The sequence below is a fragment of the Cervus canadensis genome, chromosome 13, assembly GCF_019320065.1.
Source record: "Cervus canadensis isolate Bull #8, Minnesota chromosome 13, ASM1932006v1, whole genome shotgun sequence".
In the NCBI taxonomy this organism is placed as follows: Eukaryota; Metazoa; Chordata; class Mammalia; order Artiodactyla; family Cervidae; genus Cervus; species Cervus canadensis.
In genome coordinates this window covers 72,581,957-72,601,812 of record NC_057398.1, presented here as the reverse complement: position 1 = coordinate 72,601,812, position 19,856 = coordinate 72,581,957, and the positions used below count along the sequence as shown (strand labels likewise).

Here is a 19,856-nt window from a genome sequence, read left to right as displayed (position 1 = left end):
CGCAGTGTATAAGAATCCACCTGCCAATGCAGGAGACACAGGTTCAATCCCTGGTCCAGGAAGATTCTACATGTTGCAGGAGCAGCTAAGCCTGTGCGCCACGACCACTGAGCCTGAGCTCTAGAGGCTACGGGCTGCAGCTGCTGAGGCCCATGCATCTAGAGCCCGTGCCCTGCAACAAAAGAAGCCACCTCACAGCAACCAGGAGTAGCCTCTGTTCGCTGCAACAGGAGAAAGTCCATGCAAAGCAACAAATACCCAGTGCAGCAAAAGAAAAAGGCGGGCGGGGGGGGGGGGGAATGACAGCAAAAAAATTTAAAGAAAGGAAACAAAGTAAATTAAAAAAATAGAAATCACATGGCCCCGCCAAATCAGAGGGTCTCAAGGAAGTACAAGTTCTACCGTATAGCAGGCAGGGGGAAAGCTGGGAATCCTGAGTGCAGAAGAGGTCTGAGGGATGTTTCTCCTGGTCCTGCTGCGCGGCAGGGCAGCCCCTCTGGCTCACGCCAGTACCTCTGCCTGCAGGGTGGGGGGCAGGGAGAGGCACCTCTGAGATCACCATCTCCTGTCCTGGTGTCACTGGGCTGGGGGTGGGGCTGCGGAGGAAACCAGCAGGTGTGGTGTGGGAAAGTCCCTCCAGCTTTCTACTGAAACATGGAATTTCCTGGCTTTAACCATTTCTTATCCACTGCCATCTGGGAGCTGGCCAGAGCTGGGCAGACCTCTCCAGCCTTCTCGGGAACTTGACCGGGGGATCTAGAGTCCGACTGGGCTGTTGGCACACCTGCGTCCAGCCTCAGCTGGTCTCTGAAGATCATGGGAGAACTCCCGAAGGTGTGTGAACCTCAGCGACCTCAGTGTCTGTAAGGCACTGTGCAGTTCCCCAGGCATTCCCAAGTGGGCTGTGCCGTCACCCTCACACCCGGCGGGGTAAATGGGACTGTCCTCAGGCCTCGGGTGAGAAGACCGTCTGGCAGGGGTCTGTGCTGTGCGCGAGGTCGCCCTAGAGGGCATAACCTGGGCTCCGGCGCTTCCTCGCAGACCTCTGCAGGCTCCCTGGAAAGATGAGTCAGACCAAAAGACTCCTAGAAGTGGCTGGCCGAAGGTCCTGGACCTCCCTGGGCTCCTGGGTGTGGGAAGCTGGCTTTCCCAGGCAGTTCTTCACTCAGTTAACTGGCCCAACCTGCTCTGTAGACTGTGGGCAGAGTTCCAAACATCCCTGCTCCGGCGAACCACAGGGAGATACAGAAATAGCAGCCCGCGGCCCACCACAGCCGCCCAGCCTCAGTGCCTGGCCTCTTTCGTGGCTCAGACCCGGGTTCTGTCTCCTGCACTTGGGAACTCAGAGCATCCTCTTTCTCCTTCCTGCCGGGGTGGTGGCGGCAGCCGGCTGCCTCTGTCTCTTTAAGAGAGAGAAGGAACGAAATCCGGAAGTGGGAGAGAGCGGAGAGCCGAGGGCTGAGTTCCTGGGGCCGCACAGAGCCGCCCATCTTCAGGTCTCCGAGACCTGTGGCCACCAGGATGCTACCGGTGCGGCCTGTGCAGGACTGCAAGCCCTGAAAGTCTGGGGTGCCACGCGGTCCCACAGCCTGCCCATCACAGAGCCGAGATGGGGTGAGTGTGCAGAGTCCACTCTGGGGGAAGAGGGTTGAATGGGGGCGTCAGGGAAACAGGCAGCTGCAGGACAGCCATCAGCGAAGTGCCAGGGTGCTGGCCAGCTGGGGTCGGCTCTGCGGGCTCCTGACCCTCCCCGTATCTATCTGAGGCTGCTGCCCCTTCCCCCGCCGAGGTGCCCTGTACCATCTCAGATGGGCACCCTTGCAAAGGACGGCTTGGAGGCCCTGAGAGGGAGGGAGGGTTTGTTATGGTGCAGAGGAGAACCCCAGCGCTCCCTTCCAAGCGTCGGATGCCAGCCTCCAGCGCTGCCTCTCTAATTTCCTTTTCTGCCTCGCTTCTGGGGCTGACTCTCACCGCTCCTAGGGTCCTGCTCGCGGGCCCAAGCCCCTGGGGGGTGGGAGTGTCAAGGACAGTCTCCTGGAGCCGGGGATCATCTAGGCTGGAAAGCCCCGGCTCTGTGGGGGAGGAAAGGGTTAAAGGGCTGGGGCCGGGAGGCCTTTGATGGAGGCTGAGAATCGACAGCGCCCGGGGGCGCCTCTCATCCGCCCTCCTCTTTCCGGTGCAGCTCAGCTCCTGGACTGGCCACGGACGGAAAGCACAGCACACTCTTGCCGGCGAGAGTCTCTGCCTGATCCGGGCTGCGCGGGGCACAGGGTAAGTGCTTCTGGCCGCCGTCTCGCCCGGAGGCGGAGCGGGAGGGGGTGGGGCAGCTGGTTCCTGGCTCCGCTGCCCGCCGCGCTCATCCGTCCCAGCACCGCCCTTCAGGGCACCCGCTGCTGCGCTGGGGGCCGCGGAGCACGCGCACCTGACCAGATGCGCTGCTGTCGGCTCCTGGGCACAGCCCTGGCGGGACCGGGAGAGAGCCCAGGGCACGCCAGCCCCGTGGGACTCTGCCCTCCGCGCCACACTGCCCTTCCCCGCACCTACAGCTGCGCCAGGCCCCAGCACCAGCCCTGGGGAGGACTCTGGAGGAGCGGAAGCCCCCCCTGGCTGGACCTTCGCCTTGATTTCAGGATATTCTACCTGGTTTCTCAGCCCCAGGCCCACGGGCTGACTCCTTCACAGCCTCGCAGGGGAAAACCTCACCAGCTCATTTCTGCTGAGCTATTACCTTGTCTTCAGAGAGACTCATCCCCTCAGAGAGACTCATCCCCTCAGCAGCTTCTATAAAACACAAACACCAATCTGTCTTCTGAAACTGGAATTGACCCCTGGTCTCTCCAAGCGGCCTCTGGCTCAAGGGATTGACCTTCTTAACATTCACATTTTTAAAAAAAGGCTTACAGAGAGAAGGCTCAAAGCTAAGGAGCCGTGGGATTCCAGGCATGGTGACCCTAAGGTTGACCACCTTTGAGATGGTAGAACAGGAAGCAGCCCAGGCTAGGTCCCGCCTTATCCGAGAGTATCTAGGGGGTGGGGGCCCCTCTCATGCTCTCCCCAGTCATCCCAGAAGACCAGCCCTGGCCCGCTCTTCAGAGCAGCCCTTAATGTAACTCCTCAGGCTGCTCTCTGCAGTCAATTGCTTGAGAGGAACTGGCCTTTGGGGAGAAGGGCGTGGGGGCAAATATGGGGAACAGAGCCCAGAAGGGTTTCAGATCCTCCCGAGGCCGCTGGAGCTTCTGGATGTGATGGTCTCCTGCCTCCCCCGCCCCTCCACACACACACACACACGTGCATACAAGCTCACTCTCACACACACACACATGCATACATGCTCACACACACAAACATACCTGTGCATACACGCTCACACACACACCTATGCATACATGCTCACACACACATCCATGCATACATGCTCACACACACACCTGTGCATACATGCTCACACACACACACCCATACAAACAAGCTCACTCTCACACACACATGCATACATGCTCACACACACACACCCGTGCATACATGCTCACACACACACCCATGCATACATGCTCACACACACACCTGTGCATACATGCTCACACACACATACACCCATACATACAAGCTCACTCTCACACACACATACACACACATGCATACATGCTCACACACATATGCGCATACATGCTCACTCACACACATGTGCATACATGCTCACTCACACACACACACCCGTGCATACATGCTCACTCACACACACACACACCCATACATACAAGCTCACTCTCACACACACACACACAAACACATGCATACATGCTCACACACAGACATGCATAGACATGCTCTCACACACACACCCGTGCATACATGCTCACTCACACACAAACACACACATACATGCTCTCACACACCCGTGCATACGTGCTCACTCACACACACATGCATACATGCTGTCACACACACACACTCGTGCATACATGCTCACTCACACACCTGTGCATACATGCTCACTCTCACACACACTCGTGTATACGTGCTCACTCTCACACACACACCCATGCATACATGCTCACTCTCTTACACACATACACACTCATGCATACATGCTCTCTCACACATACACACTCGTGTATACATGCTCACTCACACACACCCATGCATACATGCTCACACACACACACATGCATACATGCTCTCACACAAACACTCATGTATACATCCTCACTCACACACACACACACTCATGTATACATGCTCACTCACACACACACACACCCATGCACACATGCTCACTCACACACACGCTCCCTGCAGCAGTGCTTGCCTCCCCGAGCAGCGCTGACCTGGCCAGGCCGGCCTGCTGGCCGTGGAACAGGAAGCGATGGGTCCGGGAGCACTGGGGAAGGCCCCGGCTCGTGTTGCAATCCTGGAGATTTGCGGTGATGTGGGTGACGCTGTCTGACCTGCAGCCCTTCCTTCAAGCACTCTTTCTGCTTCCTGGGACAATCCCAGGCCTGGATGCCAAAACCCAGAACTCCCAGTGCCGAGGAGAGGTGGCAGAGAAACAGGCTTGTCCCTGCAGAGTGGCCTGCCCGGGGCGGAGACGACAAGGCCGAGGGGAGTCGGGAGGGGAGACAGCCCTGCTGGGGGGACGGGGCCAGGCTGTGTGCTGAGGGCCTGGCAGCGGGGCTTCTTTTGGGGGAAGTTACTCAATCTTCCTGTGCTTTCCACTTCTGCCCCTGCCTCCTGGCCTCCAGGGTGACTGTGGAGCCCCTCAACGGGGTGGTCTCGGGCACGGCTACCGGCCGGGTCACCAGTGTCCATCCCAGGTCAGGGGCCGCCCTGGACACCAGTGTGCTCTCTAGGGCGGAAGGTGGCAGCCAGCCGGCAGTGGGAGATGCAGAGCACCGTCAACTACCTGTGGCATACAGACGACCTGCTGGGGCAGGGGGCCACGGCCAGCGTGTACAAGGCCCGCAACAAGGTAGGGGCCTCCCGGAAGTCGGTCTCCAGTGGGCGCCGGGGCTGGGGCTGTCTGGGCAGGCTCCTCTGATCTGCTCTGAGGCAGGGCAGAGGTGCGGGGGTCTGAAAAGGGCTTCTGGGGTGATGCCCATCGGGCACACCTTGGGGCTGGAGAGAGAGGGACGAAGACGCGAGCCAACGTCCAGGGGAGCTGGCGGCAAATCTAGGAACTGCAAGGGGGCAGGGGGACCCGTTCGGATTTATCCTGCCTTTATCACATTGAGGGCTGTACTGGATACATGAGACGCACTGCACCATCTTGGACTTAAAGAGCTGAAGCCAGACAGGACGGTGCTAACACCGGGGAGAGTTAGCTGCCACCGTAGTTATTGCCAATAGCAACAATAGCAGTGACAACAAACTGTCCCCTGTGGGGTATCAGGTGTGCCAAGGTCCTGCCATCTCCCAGAGCTGCGGGCAGGCCGGCCGTGGAACCCCTGGGAAGGGGAAGGAGCTGAGAGTGGGAGCCCCCATCCCCAACCAGGCTACCCTGGCTTGTCCCTGGGGTCGGCTCTTCTGAGTCTGAACGGAAACTGGGAGGGGGGTGTGCGCCCCGGGGCAGGGGTGCCACTTCTATTACCCTCCACGGCAGAAATCCGGGGAGCTGGTTGCTGTGAAGGTTTTCAACACGGCCAGCTACCTGCGGCCCCGCGAGGTGCAGGTGAGGGAGTTTGAGGTCCTGCGGAAGCTGAACCATCAGAACATCATCAAGCTCTTCGCGGTGGAGGAGACGGTGGGTCCGGTGGTCTGTCAGAGGAGCGCGGTCTTGTCTTTGACCCAGTCAGGTCACGGAATAAGAGACTTGGGCATGTGCTCATCGGTGGCTCACCCAGAGAGGAGGAAAGGAGGCCAAGGGGCTGAGGGCAGTGCACAGGAAAATCAGGCCTTGGAGTGGGGCCTAATCAAGGCAGGCTTCCTGGAAAAGGTGATCTTGGGCTCAGTTTGAGGTCAGAGGAGGGAAGGCCAGCTAGGAGTGGAAACCTATAAAACGGGGGCCCTGGGCCCGTGGCCGAGCCAGCCCAGCTTGGGGAAGGAGAGAAGTGCCGTCCCCAGGACCCCGTCCCTCTCCCACAGGGGGCTGGCCGGCAGAAGGTGCTGGTCATGGAGTACTGCTCGAGCGGGAGCCTGCTGAGCGTGCTGGAGAGCCCCGAGAACACCTTCGGGCTGCCCGAGGACGAGTTCCTGGTGGTGCTGCGCTGCGTGGGTGAGCCCCTCCCTGACCCCCCGGGCATCCCCTCCGCACCCCAGGCCAGCCCCAGACCCCACCCTCAGCGGCAGGCAGAGTCCCAGGGGGGTGTGGTGTTTCCGGAAAAAGCTTCCAGACCTGGGACAGACACTAGTGAACAGACAGACCCTGAGGGTCTGCTTCCTGCAGATTGGCCGTTTAAAACTCCAGTTCCAGATACAACTGAAGACGGGTTGTTCACCGTCGCTCATGACGGCATGCTTCATAACGCTGCTGCTGTCAGTCACCCGGTCGTGTCTGACGCTCAGTGACCCCCTGGACTGCCTCCTGTCTCACCATCTCCTCCTGGCTATTGCTCTTGCCTCTTGGCTATAATGAATAGCAATAGCCAAAGGACAAAAGCAATCCACAGTCAGACAGATGAATGGATAAACAAAGTGTGCAACGTGCAAGTGACGGATTAACTAGTCAGCCTTAAAAAAGAAGGAAATTCAGACACTGTGCTGAGTGAAAAAAGCCAGCCACACAAGGACAACTACTGTATGATTACTTTTATACGAGGAACCTAGAGAGATTCAGTCCATAGCGACTCTAAGTAGAACGTGACTGCCAGGAGCTGAGGCTGAGGGTGTAGAGAGTGAGTGCTTCACAGGTGAAGTCCTGTCTGGGGCACTGACGGCAGTCTGGACGCGCGGGATGATGCTGTGCTGCCATTCAATGTATATAACGCCACTGACATGCACATTTAAAAATGGTTAAAATGCAAATTTTGTTAGGTATAGTTTACCACAATTTAAAAAAAAGAAAAGAAAGATGGGAAGTAACTGAGTGCCCTCCTCTGGGAAGCAGAGCCACCATCCTCCTCGGTTTCCCAGGGAACCGCAGGCAACCCCGACACTCCATGTCCTCGAGACCCCTGTCCCTTGCCCCGAGTCCATCTCTCTCCTCCTGCTGTTCCTGAGGCCCCTGGGGACCTCTGGGTGTCACCCTCTGTCCACGCGGGTCCTTCCCCGGGACGGGCTCCGCCGCTGGGCCGGCCCCGGCTGGAGCCGCTAGCAGCCCTGCATCCGTGGCAGTGGCCGGCATGAACCACTTGCGGGAGAACGGCATCGTGCACCGCGACATCAAGCCTGGGAACATCATGCGCCTGCTGGGCGAGGAGGGCCAGAGCATCTACAAGCTGACGGACTTCGGGGCCGCCCGCGAGCTGGACGACGACGAGAAGTTCGTCTCGGTCTACGGCACTGAGGAGTACCTGGTGAGCGCCTGGGACTCTCGGTGGCCCTCTGGGGGCCCCGTCCAGTCCCCCTGGGTCCAGGAGGGTCACCCCTCACCCCTAACCATAACCCCAGAACAATTCATTCTCTTCTCCAAGGCCAAAAGGTCAGTGCTGAGGCCTGCCCAGACCCCCTTCCAGGCCCCCTGCTAGGCCCCCTGCCAGGCCCCCTGCTAGGCCCCCTGCATAGAGCCCCTGCACAGACCCCCTCCCCAGACCTCCTGCCAGGCCCCCTGCAGACTCCCTGCCCAGAACCCTGCATAGACCCCCTGCCCAGAACCCTGCATAGACCCCCTGCCCAGACCCCCTACATAGACCCCCTGCCCAGGCCTCCTGCCAGGCCCCCTGCATAGACCCCCTGCACAGACCCCCTGCTAGACCCCCTCCCCAGACCTCCTGCCAGGCCCCCTGCATAGACCCCTTGCCCAGGGCTCCTGCATAGACCCCCTGCCCAGGCCTCCTGCATAGACCCCTTGCCCAGACCCCCTTCCCAGAACCCTGCATAGACCCCCTGCCCAGACCCCCTGCATAGGCCCCCTGCCCAGACCCCCTGCATAGGCCCCCTGCCAGGCCTCCTGCCCAGACCCCCTGTCCAGGCCCCCTGCAGACCCCCTTCCCAGACCCCCTGCCAGGCCCCCTGCCAGGCCCCCTGCCCAGACCCCCTGCATAGGCTCCCTGCCCAGACCCCCTGCCCAGGCCTCCCTGGTTCAATCAAGCCCTTGATCAGATCCTCGTGGAGGATGGAGCCCTGCTGCTCACCGCTTTCCCCAGAGCAGAGGCTGATAAGCCTGTGGCACACTCACTTTGGAGATGACCTAGGAGATGCATTCTGACGGTTCTGTTTCCTCCTGGAGGTGGGAGAAGGCAGTCTGAATGGGGGGGCGGGCAGGGGGCCCGGGTGCTCAGGCCCTTGCCCCCTCCCCCTCCCTGACTGCTCTCTGGTTCCCTGGCGGCAGCACCCTGACATGTACGAGAGGGCGGTGCTTCGCAAGCCCCAGCAGAAAGCTTTTGGGGTGACCGTGGATCTCTGGAGCATCGGGGTGACCCTGTACCACGCAGCCACTGGCAGCCTGCCCTTCGTCCCATTTGGCGGGCCCCGGCGCAACAAGGAGATCATGTACGGTGATCACAAGGACCCACGGCGACCCACGGGGCAGGGGGTGGGCCTGGGCATCCCACTGGTCCCCGATGGGTCCCCCATTGGGCCTCTGACTCCAGGCCCTCTGGGCCCACCCCCCAGCGCACGCACACTCCCTTTAGATGCTTGGATATCGGTCCATCAGACAAGAAGCCAAGCCTTGTCCCCAGCCGATGGGAGACCACATCCCAGTCCAGCGTTTTCCTTGAGCCCCACCCCTACCCCGTTTGGGCTGACCACATCTCAAACAGGTTCCCAAAGCAATCTGCCCAAGGTCACAAAGCCTTCCTGGCAAAGGACGTGGCAGGGGTGGGGGGCAAGAATCCAGCCTCCTGATCCCAGGTCCCTCGGGGTTTCTTCCTGTCTCATCCAGAGGCTAGGGACTGTGAGTGCTCCCACTGAGAGCACCACCAGAGCAAAGAGGTTTAAAGTGGATTTGCAGAAAGGTCGGTGCTCCTTCAGCTCAGGGGTCAAGCCGGGCAGAACCTGTGTTAAGTTAGGGAAAGGGAAAGGCCTGCCTTGGATGGAGGCTGGCAGGGTAGCTGGACTTCAGGAGAGGGGAGGGCGGACTTTGGGGTGCAGGGAAGGTGACTGGGACCAAGCCCAGCACAGGCACGTGGGGGAGGCAGGCGGCACGGACTAGCTGTGAGGGGCAGAGGAAACAGAGAAGACAGCAAGTCTCCGCGCCTCCAAGCCGAGTCTGTCCTCCTTTGGAAGCGTGATGGGCAGGGTGGGGGGGTCCTGGTGACCTGGTCCTGCCCACCGCCCCAGGTACCGCATCACCACGGAGAAGCCAGCCGGGGCCATTGCGGGCACGCAGAGGTGGGAGAACGGGCCCCTGGAGTGGAGCTACACCCTGCCCATCACTTGCCAGCTGTCCATGTGAGTGAGAGCCCGCGGGAGGGGGGCGCGGACCGCAGCCCGGCCCTGGGTCCTCCTCTCGCTGAGGCCTGGCCCAGCGGGAGCGCCCCTCTCCCTTCCCGGCCCCAGTGTCTCCCCCTGGAGTGGAAGACCATTCTGGCTTTTCCTCCCCACCCCCTCGGTCCTGGCTCTCCAGGGCTTTCTCACCCGATGCCCCATCGCCTCCTCCTCCGGAGGTTGAATCTGGCCCCGCCCCTGACTGTCCCCACGCCCCGGGGGGCAGGGGTTTGCAGAACCAGCTGGTGCCCATCCTGGCCAACATCCTGGAGGCGGAGCAGGCCAAGTGCTGGGGCTTCGACCAGTTCTTCGCGGAGACCAGCGACATCCTGCAGCGAGGCGTGGTCCACGTCTTCTCCCTGCCCCAGGCCGTCCTGCACCGCGTCTACGTCCACGCGCACAACACGTGAGCGGACGCGTGCACGGGGCCACGCCCCGCCCCTCCCCCCGCGCCCCATCCCACCCCCCTCCCCCCGCCCTCGGGCCCAGGGGCCTGTCCTGGCTGGCTCTGGGGCGCTTAGATACGAAGCTTCTGGGTCCAATCTCAGGTTGTGAAAGTACTTGTTCCATCAAGTTATCCAGTGTTCCTTGCTGGGAACTTGAGAGATTTAGCAACCTTTACAAAGCTGACGTCAGAGAAGGCAATGGCACCCCACTCCAGTACTCTTGCCTGGAAAATCCCAGGGACGGAGGAGCCTGGTAGGCTGCAGTCCATGGGGTCGCCGCCAGTACACTCCCCAATGGATTGCTCGTAGAACCCTTTATTTCTGGAGCTTGCTGGGGGAGTAGGTGAGTCCTCGTCCTGGGTGACCCTAGGGGATGAGACTCCCTAGGGAGCGTGGCAGGAGGGGGCGTGAAGGCAGAGGCTGGACACTGGACTGTCTGCATCCGCTGCAGGACACCACCTCTACCCTTTGTCTCCCAGCCCTGGAGAGAAAATCACCCAGTCCCTCCCTCTGAAAAGTGGAGCCTAAGTCTCAGCTGCGGTGTGGGTCACCCTCGAGCTGATTCCTGCCTGTTTTCACCCCTCGCCTCCTCCTCTCCTGCCTGTTCCTGGTTTTCTAGGATAGCCATCTTCCTGGAGGCCGTGTACGAGCAGACCAGCGTGGCCCCCCAGCACCAGGAGTACCTCTTTGAGGGTCACCTGTGTGTCCTCGAGCCCGGCCTCTCTGCTCAGCACATCGCCCACACAACAGCAAGCAGCCCCCTGACCCTGTTCAGCATGGCCAGCGAGCCCCCCAAGGGGCTGGCCTTCAGGGACCGTGAGTAGGGCCACCCAAGCTGGACCTTTTCTCCTCCTCACTTTCTCTTCCAAGGGCCAAAGGCTTATAATCCAGGATATTGATTCATTTGCTTTGTGGGTATGTCTTTGGGCCCCCAGGGTGTGGAGGCATCTCTGGGTTCTATATATGCCTCTGAAATACTGTGGGACTCGGGCCGGTGGCCTGACCAACCTGCATCATGGCATCCAGAGATCTGTGATAGAAACTCTAAGGGAAACAGGGAGGGCTGGGTTTCACCTGCTGTCCACAGTCCGTGCCTGATGAGAAGCCTCTGAGTTTGTGTTGCAGGAAGCAGGGGCCCAAGCTGCTGAAGAGAAGGGCAGGCGGTTAGGGGCCCAGAGCTTTGTTCTGCAAATTCTAGCAAATAATCACTCCTATTTGAATAATGCCAACTTCATCCTCCTCCTCAGGGTCCCCAAGGCTGGGAGGGGGATTCACCTTAAAACCCCCGAGTGTGAGGTGTGTTAGGCACTCAACTGTGTCCCACTCTTTGGGACCCCGTGGACTGCAGCCCGCCGTCAGCCTCCTCTGTCCATGGGATTCTCCAGGCAAGAATACTGGAATGTGTTGCCATTCCCTTCTCCAGGGGATCTTTCCCACCCAGGGAGTGAACCCGGGTCTCCTGCATTGCAGGTGGATTCTTTACTGTCAGAGCCACCAGGAAAGCCCCAATTCGCTCAGTCCTGTGGGACTCTGCGACCCCATGGACTGGGAGGGGTGGTTTGAGTCTCCTTTCTGCTGCCTTGGCTGTCGTTCTCCAAAATTGGCACAAGGGGGCAGTGAGGGACTGCAGTTGTGAAAAAAGTGCTGTGGCTGTGCCGTCACTTCAGTTCAGTGGCTCAGTCGTGTCAGACTCTTCACGACCCCATGAATCGCAGCACGCCAGGCCTCCCTGTCCATCACAAACTCCCGGAGTTTACTCAAACTCATGCCCATCGAGTCGGTGATGCTGTCCAGTCATCTCCTCTGTCGTCCCCTTCTCCTCCTGCCCCCAATCCCTCCTAGCATCAGGGTCTTTTCCAAAGAGTCAACTCTTCAGGCACGTCACTTAGTCATGTCCAATTCTTTGCAACCCCATGGACTATACAGTTCTTGGATTCTCCAGACCAGAATACTGGAGCGGGTAGCCTTTCCCTTCTCTAGAGAATCTTCCCAACCCAGGTCTCTTGCATTGTGGGCAGATTCTTTACCTGCTGCGCCACCAAGGAAGCCATAAAAAGCACATTCAGGGCATTTAAGTCTTAGGAGATGGGGCTCTAGGCAAGCTGGGGAGCTGGAGGCGGCCGATAGGAGGTGGGGGCCGAGTGTGACCTGGAACGGGGGAAAATGCGCTCAGACCTCGCCCTGGGCCAGACGGGCGTCCCTCTCTGACCGAGTCTTCATCCGCAGCTGCTCTGGACGTTCCCAAGTTTGTCCCCAAAGTGGACCTGCAGGCAGATTACAGCACAGCTAAGGTGAGGGGGCGGCCCCCAGCTGGCAGGGAGGAGGGTTCCTGCAGGGTCGGGGTGCAGGACGTCACCCTGCCCCGCTGTGTGTTTCAGGGCATCTTGGGTGCCGGCTACCAGGCCCTGCGGCTGGCACGGACTCTGCTGGGGGGACAGGAGCTGATGGTTCGGGGGCTGCACTGGTTCGTGTGAGTGCCCTGAGGGCCGGGTGGGGTGGGCGGGGCAGGACCGGGCAGGAGAGGCAGGTGGGCAGGAGAGTCCCCCCAGACCCCATTCGGCTCCGCCCTGGGGCTGGGCCCCCGGTTCCAGGAAGGGGGAAGGAGGAGGCTCTGATCGGGCTCCCTTCGGCAGGGAGATGCTCCAGGCCACGTGCAGGCGGACGCTGGAGGTCACGAGGACGGCTCTCCTCTTCCTCAGCAGCAGCCTCGGCACTGAGAGGTGGGTGTCCTGCCCGGGACGGGGCCGCAGCGCGCACGCGGGGCCGGCCCCTCCTCTCTGTCAGTTCCTCCCCCGGACTTTCCAACAGTGCCTCCTCCCGTCCAGAGCTGCTGACCTCCCTGCCAGGGCACTCCCCGGCACCCACCCCCCGCCAGCTGGCCTCACTTGCCTCCCCCACCTTCCAGTCCCTCCAGGGAGGGCGCCTGTGGGGACCCTGCCCCCCAGGCTCCAAGGCAGGCCCCCTGCCTCCAGGAGAAGGGGCCTAAGTCCTCCCCGTCCAGCCTCTGAAAAGTGAGACCCTCAGCTGCCCCGGGCCCTAGGGCAGGGCTCTGGGAGAAGCGCCCACACCCGCAAGGGGCCCCTGGACCCACAGGACGGAGGTGCAGGCAGGCTCTCCCCAGCATGCTCCTCCCGCCTCCCCTGGGCCTCCGTGTCCTCGCCTCCGAGGACTCCCTGCCCCACTCCTGGGAGCTGCACACCCTCCACCCTCTGACTTGGGGCAGTTCGGGGTGATGGGCTGGAAAAGGGAGAGACTGGGGAGGAGAAAACGAGCCCCAGGAAGAGCCCAGTGGCCAGCGCGCTGCTGAGCAGGTTCCCGCGGCCGTGCAGCTGGGAGGGGGCCCTGCGACCCGGGGAACCCACGGGTGGCTGGAGCCGCTCCTGGTGACGGGCGGTGACAGAGAGCAGAGGCTGTGCGGGACAGGCCTGGCCCCCCGCCCCTCGCCCCACAGTCCCGGTCCTCGGGAAGTCCTGGGAGTTCCCCAGAAGCAGGTCGGCACTGCAGACCTGCCTTCCTCCTGGCGCCCGGCGGCAGCAGCTCTGAGAGTGGACAGGCAGGGCGGTGGCCGTGCACAGAGCCGGAGGCGGGGGTCTCCAAATGAGTCCCTGGCACGGCCGAGCCCCCCCCCAAATGGTGGCAGAGACAAAGGGCTGCAGAAAGCGGGATCGGCTGGTGTGCTCTGGTGAAGCTGCTCTGAGCAGGGCTCTGTTCAGGCACAGAGCAGACCTCCAGGGACTTACCTGGAGGAGACAGCCCTTCCCTGGCATGTGCAGGTGGCCTGACGGTTTGGTGAAGGGAGACTAGAGATGGGTAGAAGAAACCAGGGAGGTCTTCCTGGAAGAAGTGAGACTTTTTAAGGCTAGAATGTGAGCAAATAGCTGAAGGCTCTGTGCAGGGAGAGAGAAGGGGGCCGTGACTGGAGGGGTAGGGAGGTGCTGACCCAATATAAAGCCCAAGGTAATACAGTCTAGGTACTGACATTTTGGTGATGTAACCAAATGCAGCGACTATAAGAGACTAGTACATGGATCCCACTTAGACCTTCTTAGGTACCATCTGGGAGTTGGGAGGTTGGACCATGGTAAAATGAGCAGTAAGGATTTACCGTGGGTTCTTAAGTGGGAAGGAAATGTGCAGAGAGAGCATCTGGGTGTTTGCCGGTCTTCCCTGGGCTGAGAGCGCGGGCCCCAGGTAGCCCCAGGGCTGGAGTCACAGAGTCTGCCGGCGTGGTTTCTCCTGCTGGGCTCCAGGTCTCCCCCGAGGTGTGGTGGGCGTGGAGAGTTCAGGGCCAGGCACGGGCCTGCTCTGGGGCCGGTTTTAGTCTCCCGGGAAGGAAGGTGCTGGCCCGGGCTGTCACTGAGCAGCTGTCCTCCGCCCACGGGCGCCTTCCCGACCTGGGCCCCTGTTTCCACCTTCTCAAACTGAGAGGACTCACTGACCTCAGGGCCTCCCAGTCCTGTTCTTTGCGGCAGTCCTCAGGCCAGCAGGCTCTTCTGAGGTCTGAAGACAATAGCTGCCTCCCACAGAGAACCCGAAACTATAGAAAGAGTATCGTGACCGAATCGCGTGTCGGAAGAGCCCAGGCACGTGGCACAAAGGGGCCGTGGTCCCGGCCCGGAGCCTCGCCTTGCTCCAGGCACTCCACTGCTCTGGGCTCTGGAGATGCCCCAGCACCCTGGCCTTTGTACCGAAGACCCCCTGCCATCAGCAGGCCCCGCTCAGGCCCCAGGGCTGACCGACTTGGGGACTCCCAGGGCTTCCCCACCCCCAAAAAGACTGTGTTTGTGTGAATGTGTTCTTTGATCCCACAAACACCTTTTATGGGAGCAGGGAGGAGGTTTCTGTCCCCATTATATGGGTGAAGAGCCTGAGGCTTGGAAAAATAAAATGATTACCCAGATCCTGCAGACAGGGGTGTGGCAGCCGGGGCCAGGACTCTTACCTGCCCCTCCAGACTGGGTCCAGCTGGGCTGGGCAGACTCATCCTCTTCTGCACAAATATCCCATGCCCTGAAATCTATCCCTGTGCCGAATAATCCATTCGACACTCTGTGTGGGGCGCCTGCCCGTGCGAGCTCTGCCTTAGACATTGCAGGTGTGGTGGCCCTTCCTTCAGGGAGCCCCCACCCACTCCTGATTCTCTCCAATCCTCCTTCCTCCCCACCCCCGCCCTCCCGTTCCCACGCCAAAACACACAGGATTCTCCTTTCCTAATTATTATGGTATAAAAACAGCATATTATGGTATGCTAATTGTACTAAGTTAGAAAATACAGACCAGCAAAAATGAAACGAAAATGCTGTGTCCTGCCACTGAAGAGGCATGATGTCCGCATTTATCCTCAGTGGTTTTCTGTCACCTGTGTGTGTTAACCAGCGTGGCGTTTCCCTGTACCTGCTGTTTTATAACCTGCTTTTCTCAGCTTATGATCCTCCAGGTCAGTACATTTCATCTATAAGGCGCGTCCATATTCACATTTCCCTAGTTATCCCCCAAGTGTTCTTTTCTGGCTGGCTTCACCCCAAACCAGGATCCAGTCCGAGACCGCGCTTGTCGTCCATTACTGTTGTTGAGTCACTAAGATGTGTCTGACTTTGTGAGCCCGTGGACTGTATGGCCCACCAGGCTCCTCCGTCCATGGGATTCTCCAGACAAGAACACTGGAGTGGGTTCCATGTCCTTCTCCAGGGGAACTTCCCCACCCAGGGATCAAACCCGCGTCTCCGGCTTGGCAGGCGGATCTTTGCCCGTTTCTTACGTCTGTTTCCACCCTTCCCTCGAGGTTTAGCGGCATGGCCGGGGTGCCTGAGCTCCAGGAACTGAAGAGGACCACAGAGCTGAGGTCCAGGCTGCGGAATGTGAGTGTGGCGGGCTGATGGGCGGCCAGGAGCAGAGCTGAGAGCAGGGGTCTGGCCGGGCTCCCAGCCGAGCCTCGCTGAGGACCCTGTGGGGTCTGCCTTCGTGTCCCCAGTTGGCTGAGGTCCTCTCCAGATGCTCCCACAATATCACGGAAACGCAGAAGACCCTGAGCGACCTGCGCTCTGAGCTGGTGAAGAACCGGGATCAGGTACATGAGGACAGAAGGTCTGTGGGATTTTCTTCTTGGCGGGTTGGAGGTGGGGCAAGGGTGGAGGCCGCAAAGGGCCCGGTGGCCCCGTTAGGAGTCAGCCTGCCTCCCCTCTTCTCTTGGCGAGGATGCCGGGGTCTGCGGGTCAGGGCGGGGAACCCAGGCCTGTCCACTGCCCTCCCGTGAGACTGCCAGAGGAGGCAAGGATCTGGGGTCCTGCCCCAGATGGGAGTTAGTGAATTACGAGTCTTAGAGGTGCAGTAGTTCTAATGGAAGAAACATCACGTTCCCACCCCTTCGGAACCCTTGCTCTGGTCAGACCCTGGATTCCCACTCCTACTCCTCCTCCTTCTCTCATCTCGTGTCATCTTCAAATCAGTAATGACACTACTATTCCTGCACTCCTTTCATAGATGAGGGGGCTTCGTCCGCCCCAAGACAGCCAAGAAATGACAAAGGGTAGGTGGAGGGCCCCAGGTCAGGTCTGCCTACCTCCAGAGCCCGTGTTCTTGGCCTACACCAGGGATTTACCCCCCTGAATCCTCAGTCTCCATTCAGACAAACAGGAAAACCCCCATCACCCCTTTCCCCACAGCCTGTGTGCGGAGCCCCTGCCTGCCTCTTGGGCTTTGACCAGGGCGTGGCCCCCTCCTCTAGCCCCCCACAGTCAGAGTCTGCACAGATCCACATGCCCGGGTCCCCAATTCTGAATTCAGAATGCTCTGAACACCTCGGAGCTGATTCTTCACTGGCTTAGCTGCAGAACCCGACCTAAACTGACACGAGGCTCTTCCTGGTCTTTCTTTATCCCACTTAAGTGACGGTTCTTATGGTCTTGAAGGTTGAAGGTGTGTGATGATGGGCTGTTGCCCTAGACTGCCCCAGGGGGTTCCATGATACAGTGTATGCGTGCTGACTCACCTTTCTCAAATCAGAGGGTGGGTCTGAATTTGAAATACTTCTGGCCCCAGCCTTTTGGGTAAAGACTGGACCTGGGATCTTGTCCACTCCAGATGCCAGTGGGGCAGGGTTCTAGGGTCCACAGGGTCCTGGGAACAAGCGTGGGCTCTCCAGAAATAGCTGAGACAGGGTCCCGGGAGGAGCTGCAGGGAGGAAGTAAAGCCAAACAGGCCGAGGGGTGGGGAAGAACTGTCCCCCACACACCCCAACATCTCAAACAGGGGGTATCCTGAAAAAGAGAAGGAAGAAACAGTAACGGCCTTAAAGCCCCAGGCTGAGAGGACAGAGAGGTCATCTCCTGAATTCCCCGTCTACAGGCAGGACCAAGGACCTGGATTCATCCTTGTTTCAAACAAGGGTTGCTTCTTGATTTAAGTTCCTTCTCCGTGTGCGGAAGGCCCGACTTTGGCTCTTGCCAGGGGACAGAAGTTCTTGCTGGGCTCTGGCACCCGCTGCAACCACCTCTCCTGTTCTGGGGCCCAGGGTTTCTTCCTAGAACCTCTTCTCAAGCCCTGTTGGGCGCAAAGGCCACCTTCCTGCCGTGCATCCTGCCTGGCTTCTTGTGTGTATGAGAGAGAGAGAGAGAATAAACACAGGAATGAGAAAAGACTAGCTAACCAGAAGATGTCTCAAACAAACGTAGAAACAAGAGTCACCCCCACTCCCAGACTGTCCCCCAGACCTGTGGCCCCCAAAAATGTGGCTCCTTCTGCAGGGAGACAGCCCCCTTCCCCTACAGCTGTCCCCTCCCCGCCCTCAGCCTTGACCCGTGCGGTTTGATTCTTCTGTCTCCTGCCCACAGCATCCAGCAGATTCAGTGTTGTTTAGACAAGATGTACCTCACCTACAAACAGTTCAAGAAATCCAGAATGAGGCCAGGTGAGCCGCAGGGAGAGCAGACCCCCTCCTCTCCCCTCCCTCCTTCCCTCCAGCTAGCTGGCTGTTCCTAATGCTGCAGCAGCATGGGCTGGTGCAGCTGGCCTGGGGTACGGGGGGTGGACGGGGGTGGGAGGCTCCCTGCAGACCACTGAGGGGCCTGAGCCTTTCTGCCTGCACCTGTTGCCCCGTGGAGGCTCCACTGAGACCTGGGTGCTATAGGAGAGGTGGCCCGCCCGAGACCCCTCATCTTCGCAGAGCACTTTACGGTTTAAGAAGTGCCTCCCTGTCCATGGGTCTCTGGCTCACTAAAGTCGTCAAGCTTTCCAGAAAGGGGAGGATGGGGAGAAACAGCAGTTAGCGTCACTGGTCCAGGAGGGGGTGCCTGGGGAGGCCCCAGCTGACTTGTGGGGTTAGGGAGGTAACACACTCCAGGAACTGACCCTCTCGCCCACGTGCCCCTAGCATTTCCTCATGGGCAGGAAATCAACATTTGAGGGCTCGGGCTTGATTGCAAAGCTCTCTTCCACCCCTAGGATTATCTAAAAAGTACTGTCCCATAGAAAGATAACGCCAGGCACATTTGTAATTTTAAGTTCGCTAGTAGCCAAAATTTAAAAAGTAGAAACAGGTGAAATTTACTTTAATAACATATTTTATTTCACCTAATATATTCAAATTGTCATTTCAGCATGTAATCAATGGAAACAATTATTAAAGAGATGTTTTACATCTCTTATTCTGTGCTAAGTCTTCACAGTCCCACGTGTATTTTACACTTACTGGGCATCTCTATTCAGAAGCTAATTTCTTTAACAGAATTACATGTACTTTTACCAAAACAATAAAGCTGTGTTTGATAGGGAAAAAACGTTGCACACTGCTTTAGTTTTTAAATTTAATTGAATTTGTTAAGTTAAAACAAAAATTCAGGTTCTCCGTCATATTAGCTGCATTGGCCACACTTCAAGTTCTAAGTAGCCACACAGCCACCGTATTGGACATGCAGTTTCTGAAAGATGATGGTCTCTCCTTGGGAACCTTGGTCCTGCCTCTGGGTCTGACCTTGGAGGGAGTATAGCTCAGGAGATGGGAAAACCAAGACTGCCCTGTTCCCTGAGGCCAGGGGGCTGTGGGCTCAAGAAGCCTGCTCTGACACCCAGTTGACCACCTTTGCTGTGATGTTAGGAGCCCTGCGGAGGTTTCTCTGCCTGCATCACTGGAATTCCGTCATCCTGTGACCACTACACTTCTGAGCACCTCCTGGGCACTGTCCTATGGGCTGTGCATATTTTTTAAAATTTATGTGATGCTCATAAAAATCATAAGACACTGTTAACCTCCCCATTTTATAGAAACTGTTTTAAGGAAACTGAGACACAGGAAGTTAAGTAGCCCAAGAAACCTGGGTCCAACTGCTTTGAGCCACCCCATTTTACAGCCTCAAAAAGAATTTCACTTTTATCAGTGAGTCCTTTATTATAAAATGTATAAAGAACCCGGATGAATAACACTCCACTGCCAACACCTGGGGAAAGATGGCATTGTGGAAAATCTCCTGTCATTTTCAGGGCACTTTGTCACTTTACCTTCACTCCCATCCTGTGTGTTACAAGGGACAGATAAGGCAAAATCAACTGCCTACAGCATAGCCCTGCTATGATAACAGGAGGGAGGCAGGCCCGGGCCTTGTCCCAGGTCGCCTGGACCTCACGGTCAGCTAGCTGAGCGCAGGGCCCAGGACAAAGAGGCCAGGGAGGCGATTCCGCTATCAGGGGAGTGATGGGAGTGGGCAGCAAGAGACACCCAGCTGCAGGAACCTTACCACGTCATGTTTCTGCCCCTAACCAGAGGCCGCTCCCCTGGAGTCCAGGAGAGGGCAGCACCTCCCTAGTGCAGAGAGCATTAGGCTGCGGCCAAGGCAGCGAGACGCCCAGCCCTGCTGGCAAGAGTGCTGTGCTGAGAAGGGAAGGTCAGAGGTG

At 58.8% G+C, this 19,856-nt stretch overlaps 2 protein-coding genes across 9 annotated transcripts in view; one reads left to right on the top strand and one right to left on the bottom strand.

The window, feature by feature from the left end:
* The first annotated feature begins 1,304 nt into the window (after positions 1 to 1,304).
* IKBKE (inhibitor of nuclear factor kappa B kinase subunit epsilon) overlaps positions 1,305 to 19,856 on the top strand; it is a 24,805-nt gene continuing 6,253 nt past the window's right edge. For 2 of the 8 annotated variants that reach the window (XM_043484767.1, XM_043484765.1), the window contains exons 1-16: positions 1,307 to 1,614; positions 2,183 to 2,271; positions 4,851 to 4,969; positions 5,600 to 5,740; positions 6,082 to 6,211; positions 7,270 to 7,451; positions 8,426 to 8,586; positions 9,379 to 9,489; positions 9,752 to 9,931; positions 10,591 to 10,787; positions 12,198 to 12,262; positions 12,350 to 12,441; positions 12,605 to 12,691; positions 15,754 to 15,829; positions 15,943 to 16,055; positions 17,801 to 17,877. In XM_043484767.1, the coding sequence (XP_043340702.1) occupies positions 4,883 to 4,969; positions 5,600 to 5,740; positions 6,082 to 6,211; positions 7,270 to 7,451; positions 8,426 to 8,586; positions 9,379 to 9,489; positions 9,752 to 9,931; positions 10,591 to 10,787; positions 12,198 to 12,262; positions 12,350 to 12,441; positions 12,605 to 12,691; positions 15,754 to 15,829; positions 15,943 to 16,055; positions 17,801 to 17,877 (1,699 nt within the window). In that variant the 5' untranslated portion in view covers positions 1,307 to 1,614; positions 2,183 to 2,271; positions 4,851 to 4,882. Of the gene's footprint in view, positions 1,615 to 2,182; positions 2,272 to 4,742; positions 4,970 to 5,599; positions 5,741 to 6,081; positions 6,212 to 7,269; positions 7,452 to 8,425; positions 8,587 to 9,378; positions 9,490 to 9,751; positions 9,932 to 10,590; positions 10,788 to 12,197; positions 12,263 to 12,349; positions 12,442 to 12,604; positions 12,692 to 15,753; positions 15,830 to 15,942; positions 16,056 to 17,800; positions 17,878 to 19,856 lie in introns of all 8 variants that reach the window. The other 6 variants (XM_043484763.1, XM_043484762.1, XM_043484761.1 and 3 more) reach the window with 6 other exon arrangements.
* LOC122451812 overlaps positions 16,065 to 19,856 on the bottom strand; it is an 18,690-nt gene continuing 14,898 nt past the window's right edge. Inside the window, exons 6-8 of the mRNA XM_043484770.1 lie at positions 17,330 to 17,557; positions 16,960 to 17,227; positions 16,065 to 16,254 (exon numbers count right to left, since the gene is read on the bottom strand). The gene's annotated coding sequence lies outside the window, so the exon portion shown is untranslated. The remainder of the gene's footprint in view (positions 16,255 to 16,959; positions 17,228 to 17,329; positions 17,558 to 19,856) is intronic.